The sequence below is a fragment of the Bos grunniens genome, chromosome 17 (genome assembly GCF_055505025.1).
Source record: "Bos grunniens cultivar Pamir isolate PY7600 chromosome 17, Bosgru_T2T1.0, whole genome shotgun sequence".
In the NCBI taxonomy this organism is placed as follows: domain Eukaryota; kingdom Metazoa; phylum Chordata; class Mammalia; order Artiodactyla; family Bovidae; genus Bos; species Bos grunniens.
This window is the reverse complement of record NC_141181.1, coordinates 73096762-73104564: the sequence shown is the minus strand read 5'-3', so window position 1 is coordinate 73104564 and position 7803 is coordinate 73096762. Positions and strand designations below refer to the sequence as shown.

At 64.4% G+C, this 7803-nt stretch overlaps 1 protein-coding gene across 4 annotated transcripts in view; it reads left to right on the top strand.

The window, feature by feature from the left end:
• The first annotated feature begins 5320 nt into the window (after positions 1-5320).
• The window catches only part of GNB1L (G protein subunit beta 1 like), a 31979-nt gene continuing 29496 nt past the window's right edge, over positions 5321-7803 (top strand). For 2 of the 4 annotated variants that reach the window (XR_015144886.1, XM_086349299.1), the window contains exon 1: positions 5321-6634. Coding sequence is in view for 1 of the 4 variants with exons in the window: in XM_086349299.1 (XP_086205425.1) it covers positions 5857-6634 (778 nt within the window). In the remaining 3 variants the exon portion in view is untranslated. The remainder of the gene's footprint in view (positions 6635-7803) is intronic. The other 2 variants (XM_086349301.1, XM_086349303.1) reach the window with 1 other exon arrangement.

The following is a 7803-nucleotide window of genomic DNA, read 5'->3' as shown; positions in this document are numbered from 1 at the left end:
GCGTTCCCGGCCTGTGATGTCTCCCACAGGCCCGTCACCTCCCCGGCGTGGGCGCAGGGGTGGCGGCTTGTGGGTGGCGGCAGTGGGCCGCTGGGGTAGGGGAGCGCGGGGTCGGGGGCCCCCAGCAGCCCCGCCACGGGGTACCTCGCTCCGCTCCCGGGAACACGGACTCTGTGCGGAGACACCGCCAGCGGCGTGGCCGGTGATAGGCGGTGGCCGGCGCTGAAGCCCCGTCCCCCGAGCGGCCCGCTCCCCCGGGGCCCCAGCCAGCTTGTCGGCCGGGCTCAGGCTTAATCCCGTGCACGGAGGCCGACGGGGAGCGAGGCCCCCGGCACCTGTCAGTCAGGCGGAGAGACGGCGCTGACAGGCCGGGCGGGGCCCTGCCTTGCGCTGGGGCTTTAGCGGCAGTTAATCTCGTGTCTTCCCTAAGAAAACATCATTCAGTCTGCCGCCCGGGAGCCCTGGGTGGGACCCTGCTTGTCAGCGAACAAAGGAATGTCTTTGCGCCTGGATGGGCTCGCGTGAAGCTCGCGCGGCCGCCGCAGACGCCCAAGCGAGACACCGAGGGCCGGGCCTCGGGCAAGAGCAGCCGACCGTTGATCTCCCGGCCGGCGGTGCTGTGGGAGGGGCTCCGGCGGTGGGCGTGGCCCCCGCCGGGCGTGGCCTCCGCCGGCTCAGGGTCTACGAGTCGGCCGACCAGGTGGGCGTGGCCTCCCTGCCGGGCGTGGCCTCCGCAGGCTCGGGGTCTACGAGTCAGCCGACCAGGTGGGCGGGGCCTCTCCTCTGGGCGTGGTCTCCGCCGGCTCGGGGTTGGCTGGGTCCGGGGCGCCGGGCGGACCGCGTGGGGCCGGCGAGGGATGCAGGCGGCCTCACCGCTTCACGTGACTCCGGGTGACGCAGCTGGGCGGCCACCTCACCTCGGTGCCCCGCAACCCCTTTCCCCAGCTGGGCGGCCTTGCTCCAGCTGTGCCTGCGGCGTCCACGTCCGGGCCGGTTGACATGGTTGGTGTGGCCGCCGAATGGAGAGCAGAACCCCCTCATGGTGCTCGGGCCAGCCCTGGGGCGCCGCCTGTTGGAGGCCCCTCCCCAGCGCGGGGCTCAGCCGCGTCCCGCCACCCAGCGCGGTCACGGGCCGGGGCCTAGCCCCTTCGCCAGCCGCAGGGCCGCAGAGTGGACCCGTCCCAGTGTACCCTGCTCTGGGGGCTCCAGCGGGGCGGGCCGCGTGGACCCAGGCCCCTCTACCTGCGCCCCGCGCTCGCGGAGGCTCCCACGTGCTCTCCGGTCTCACGCCTGAGCTGGCCCGCCACGGGTCCTGTCCTGGGCGTCCCTCAGGCCTGCCTGGCTCCACAGTTGCTCCCCGGCCCGGCCCCGCCCCGCCCCTCCCCCCGGAGGGCGCAGGGAGGGGCCAGAAGCCCACAGGCCAGGTGCTCTCCTGCGCCTTGGCATGTTTTTATGGTGCAATGAAAATATGACTTTAATTCCTCGGTTGCTTCGTGTAACCTACAATTACCCCCAGGACGTCCTGCGCTCCTCGGCTTATGGCTGCAGGTTGTGCAGGGATGTGAGAGGAGTTGCCAATGCCGCAGCCAGCCCCCACCCTCCCCTGCCTCGCCCTCAACTGCCAAGCCCTCCAGCCACCGAGGTATTCCTCCAGCCCCCTGGGGTGCTGTCCCCAACGTTCTGGGTCCCTGGGGAGGTAGATAATAAGACAGGAGAGTGACCTGTCCCCCAGGGCTGTGCTGAGGACTCATAACCTCTGTAGGCCAAGGGTGCCCCCAGCATCCCACAGCCCTGCTGGGACCCCCAGCATCCCTGGGTGGGTAGCAGGGAGCACCCACCCCACACGTGCTTCAGCCATGCTTTCCTGTGGCCAGAGGCCTGGCTGAACAGGTACCCGCCAGGTGCGTCCAGGGTCCCTCCAAATGGAGATCTCCTGTAACAACAGCTGGCATCAGGCAGCACCTGCAGGTCAGGGTGTGTGGACACATGTCAGGCGGTAGCTCAGACGTGGGTGATGCCTTGGCCTGAAGCAGGCCCCCGCACTGGGCCCGAGACCCTCACCCACCACTCATCGCCTGACTCAGAGCTGCCAGGCGGCCCCAGGCTCTGCAAGAGGGACTCGTGAGTTGGCTGAGCAGTGTACTCATCCAGGGGCCAGGGCTGCCAGGCCATGTGACTGAGCCTTGCGGACCCTGCTCAGGTTTCGGGCACCCTGCTCCAGTCACGGGCCGCCCAGCTCACGTCATTCTCGGAAGCATCTGATCCTTGACGGGTCCTCCACGACACGCTCCTGCCAGCTCGGGGCTGTCCCTACCTGTCCCTGAGTTCCCTGGAAGCCACTTCCCTCCCCTGCCTGGCCCAGGGTCCCTGGGTGCCCTCACCTGGGCCCAGCCCGCTGGTCCCACTCAGAACACCCTTGGGTCCAGGTCATTGCCAGAAACAGGTTGGGAGGTGCGTCCACCCCAGCGAGCAGGCCAGCAGGTTGGGCCTGAGGTGACCGAGCCCAGACAGCCCCATGAGTGTCCCTGTCCTGCCCCCACCATCGCGCCAAGGTCCCACGGCACGCCACACCACTGGCCTGGCCCCGTCAGGAGGCGTCTCTGCTGGAACCAACACCCTATCCCCATGGCCGCGGACCGCACCCCTTGGACCTGACCTCCTGCAGTGCCTGGGGACGGAGAGGACAGCAGTGTGCGTCCTGCCCCCAAGGGTCCAGGGTCCTCCTCCTGCTGACCTGTTACGTCTCTGGGGCAACCCTGGGAGGGAGGAGACCGCGAGGTGCCCGGCCTCAGGACAGGTGGGCCACAGCCTCCAGACCTGGGTCTGACGTCTGTCAGGGAGCGCAGCGGGGCCACCCCCTGCAAACCACCCCCTGCTCCCCCACTGCCGCCCCCGCTGTCTCCCCGTCTGCCCTCCCCCAGCCCACTCCTCCATCACCAGCTCCTGGAGGGCTCTCGGGTTTCCAGGCCTGCCCCAAGGGCTCTGGGAGCTCTGCATGCCCTGGGCCCCAGCCAAGCACCTGTGCTTCCCTGGGGCCAGCAGAGCCTCTTAGAGCTGAGCCTGCCTAATCCCTTATGTTGCTCGGGTGTCCCTGATCCCGAAGACCAAGCTGGGGTCCCAGCGCCGTCGAACCGGCAGCAGGAGGACACCCCCTCCCTCCATGTGCCTGTTGCCTGGAGCCGACCCCCCGGTGGGATCAGGGCACCTGTAGGGTGAAGACCCAACCCTGACGTACCCAGATGAACTCAGGAACCGTGGAGCCCTCACTGCCTGGCGCGTCCTGCCCCGTCCACTCCTCAGGCTGCCCAGCAGCGACAGCAGAAGCAAACAGGAGAGGGAGGCTTGTCTCAGGCTTCCCAGGTGGCCCACTGGTAAAGAACTCACCTGCAGGAGACTCAGGAGGGGTGGGTTCAATCCCCGGGTCGGGAAGATCCCCTGGAGGAGGGAATGACAACCCTCTCCAGTATTCTTGCCTGGAGAGTCCCATGGATAGAGGAGCCTGCTGGGCTGCAGTCCCTGGGGTCGCAGAGTAGGACACGACTGAGCATGCACAGGCCTGTCTCAAGCCTCAAGGCTCTGGCTCTAGGGTTTCATGGGAAGGTGATCCTGCCTTGCACTTCCACAAGATTATGTTTGTTGGTTTTTTTTTTTTTCCTAATAAAATCAGGATCTTTATGGCATAAAACTGGTGATCAAATAACACCAAAAGCTTGGGAATAAAGTGGGACCAAGAACAAGACGCTCTATGGTCTCGCTACGTAGCAGCTGGTGGTCAGGAGCCTGCAGGCCCCACTCTCTGCCCCAGCTGCCAGTCAGTGAACCAGCGAGGGCTCCAGGCACTGGGCATGCCCTCCATGGGCCCCGTTTCATAGTGATGTTAGCGAGGCACGCAGCCCATGACAGGATGGCTAAGAGGCCCCAGTGGTCTTCGTGTCTTTGAAGACTTTTTCACACCCGAAAATTTCCCCCAAGCAGACCTAAGTCGTTCCTGAGGTCCCAGCATGGTGGAGACGTGAGACAGGACAGGAGGCAGTCAAGCAACACCTGGACGCATTTCCTTCGGGCTCCACCCGATGAGATAGACCGATGAGCAGAGCTCCTCTGGGCAGGAGTCCCGCGGGCGCATAGGTACAGCCAGGGCCCTGCCTGTGGGAGAGGGTGGACAGGAGGCGAGTCCTCCGCACGGCCTCAAAGGGACATTGTCCTGCCACGGTGGCTGGAATCGGGCCGGGTGATTGTAATAATAATGTCTTGACGCTCAGCCAGCAGTTGGGTTTCCATAGCTCAGGGAGTATCTGGTTTTCAAAGGGAAGACCTCATACAAGTGCAGCGTTGTTCCCATCAGCCGTTCTCTGCAGGTCAGAGACCCGCTCGGCGCCTGCCTCCTCCCAGAGGCGTGTGCCCATCAGCGCCTGGGGCCTGGGCCCGCCAGGGGAGGAGCTGCACCTGGAGGCCCTCCCACCCGCCCTCCAGGGCCACAAGTAGCGGGTCCTGCCAGGGAGAGGCCCACACCGGGGCCTGGAGCCGCTTCCCGGCTGCCCTGGCTCTGGGGAGCCACAGTCCTGACACCAACTGAACGCGTGAGGCTGCCCACGGCCTCTGGGCTCCCCAGTCCAAACACACACCCAGCTCCGATGAGCTCAGGAAGAGATGCTCAACATCGCTGGTCACTAGGGAAATGCCAATCAAAACCACAAGGTCCCATTAGGCCACCTATTAAAAAAAAAAAATAGGTAAGAACACCTGTTGGTGAAGATGCAGAGAAACTGGAACCCTTGTGCACTGTTGGTGGGAATGAAAAATCATGCAACCACTGCAGCAAAGTTTAGCGGTTCCTCAAAAAGTTAGACATAGCCTTACCATGTGACCCAGCAATTCTAGTCCTTGGCATACACCCAAAAGAACTGAGAACAGGGACTCAAACAGATATTTGTATACCCACATTCACAACAGAATCAATCGCAACAGCCAAAAGACGGGAGGAACACGAGTGTCTACCAACAGATGAACGGATAAACAAAATGTTGTATACAGTACAAAGGAATACTATCCAGCCCTAAAAAGGAACAAAAATTCTGATAGGTGCACACCGTGGATGAACCTTTAGAACATTCTTCTAAGCGACATGACAAATATGTGACACCACTTACATTAGATACTTAGAAGAGGCAAACTAACAAAGTAGCACTGAGGTCCCCAGGGGCTTGGGAAAGGGGTGGTGGGGAGTGTTTGATGGGGATGAAAAAGTCCTGGAGATGATGGTGGTGAAGTTTGCCTAACAATATGAATGTACTTAATGCTACTGAATGCATACTTACAAATAGTTACGATAAATTTTAATTATTACATTTTACCACAATTAAAATACATATACATAGATGACCTGAACAATAACAACAAAAAAAGCGTTTTGGACCCAAGAATGTGTTTTCTGACGGCATGGCCCAGCTGGATGAGTGCCTTGCACAAAGCCAGCTGCCCACTCTCTCCACTGACCTCCCTGAGCTGCCTAACAGTCGGGAACTCCCCGTCTCCTCTGAAGCAGGAAGTTTAAATTATCAGGTCAATTAGGAAAGACACAACCGAAAAATACAACTTTCATTCACACTTCCAGGAGGCGTTTCCTGGCTGGGTGCCACCTCTATTATTTTTGGCGAGGCTGTTGAAAGGCCCATAGACCCTGAGAAGGTACAATGTAACCTTTGATTCCGTTTCAAGGATCAAAGCAAGTAAGCTTGGGTGCAAACGCAGATAACATTTCAGGGACGGTCTCATGAAAGGAGTCGCTAGACCAGGGCAGAGAGGGGGCTCGTTTGACACCACTCCCGGTGACCTCGGCCCTGGTAACCCGCCCGCATGGGGCGTCCCCGGGGAGTAGGCTCGGAGGGCGCCAGCGGCCCCCGCAGCTGCGCTCCCGGGGTCCGTGCCGGCTCCCCCCGGCTCGCCCACGGCGGACGGTCCTCGGACAGCCCCGCTCTGTCGCTCCGGGGCGCAGGTCCGCGCTCGGCCCTGGCCGGGCCTCCACGACGGGCACTCTGCAGACACGCCGTCCGGCGGGCGGGCGACGCAGCCCTTCTGTGCCAACCCTCCCGGTACCCCTCCTGGCGCTCGGCAGGAACTGAGGGCAAGGAACGCACCCTCAGCCCGCGGAGGCCGGAGGGCGCCGCGGTCTCTCAGCAGCGAGTCAGCCCTCAGCCCGGCGCCACGTCCACCGCCGGACGCAGCCCCGGCCGCGCCTGCGCAAGCGCCCCCAGCGCGAAGCGCTCCGGGGGGCCCACGGCACGGCGCGCTCCCATCAATCCCCGCGCCGCGCCGCCCGCGGGCGGGGCCGGAAGCGCCTGCGCGTTCGCAGCCCCCGAGCGCAGGGCGCAGGCGCGGGCCCCGCCGGGAGACCGGCGTGGGGCGTGGTCGCGCCCGGCGCGGGGCCGTAAGGGGCGGTCGCGCGCACGCAGGGGGCGGGGCCCACGTCGAGGCGGGGCCGGCAGCCTGGCCGCTCGGTCTGCGGTCCTCAGAGGGCCGGCGGGCTGGGTCTGCGCCCTTCCTTCTCTCCCGACCTCGGCCCGCGCCGCCGGTCCCGCCCGCTCCGTGCTTGCCGTCGAGGGAGCGGCACAGTCGTGGCGCCGCGCGGCCGCAGGTAGGTGGGCTTGGTGCGGCGGCGCGCGATCCGGGGGAGGGCCGGTCGGGCTGGGCACCCGGCTCCCTCAGGTAGCGCGGGCGGGTGGCACGGCCGCTGCCTCCCCTCTCGTCGTGGGGCCGGGGCCAGAGTGCTCCGTGGGCAGCGCGTTGTCAGCGGCCGGTGGGACTCTGGGTTGCTGGGCAGGGCCGTGCACGGCGTTCACCTGCCGCCTGCGTCCTCTGCCGCCCCAGAGTGTTAGTGTCAGGATGCGACGGGCTTTTGGGTGGAGTATCTCCCACCCCAACACGCACACAAGAGGAGTGGGTGCGGAGGGAGGTACCGGGGGCCACCCTGGGGTGCGGGGCGGAAGGACCTACAGGCCGTGCCCCCTGGAGGAGCTCCGGCAGACGGGGGGAGGGGGGGCAGGTGGATCCGCGGGGAGCCGCCCCGAAGGTGAGTGCAGGCCGGCGTCTGTGGGCGACAGGTGGAGGGGGCGGGTGTGGAGCCTTGTTGGCGAAACCGCCCCCAGAGGGGTGAAGTGGGGCGCGCTGTGCCGACCACGGGTGGACATCCTGTTGCAAGGAGACTGGGGAAGGGGTAGCCCTTAGGCAGGTTCCGTGCATCTGATGGGAACCGCCCCTTCTCTGCTCTGTGTGTCTTTGGCCCACTTAAGCAGGTGGCCCTTTGCGTGGTGACCTTGGAGTGGCGAGAGTAGACACAGCAAGCGGAATTAAAGCTGTCGGCCGGGAGGGGCTGGATGCCGGGCTGTTGACAGGGAGGGGGATGCAGGGAGGAGGCCTTTGGAGTGGGGGTGGCTGCCCTGTGAGTAGGGACAGGGGTCTGGATGGGGGTGTGGGTGGGCTGAAGGGCAGACGGGTAACAGCTGCCGTGCTCTGGGGGTCTCATGATCCTGAGCGCCTGACAGTGCAGGGTGGGGGTGAAGGGCATCCGTCCATGGGACTCTGACTCGTCGTGGGTGATGGGGGGTGATGTGTGCTGGAGTAGGCCAGGGGAGTCTCAGGCCAGGGTCGGTGGTACCTTCACTGAGTGGTTGGCACGTGGCTGCAGACGAGCGACTTCACTCAGCACCGCGCCTCAGACATAGCAAGAGGACCAGCCTCGTCAGGGTCAGTGTTGGCCATGCATAGAGGCCCCGGGGCCTTGCTGTTGTCAGCCTCCTCCTGAAA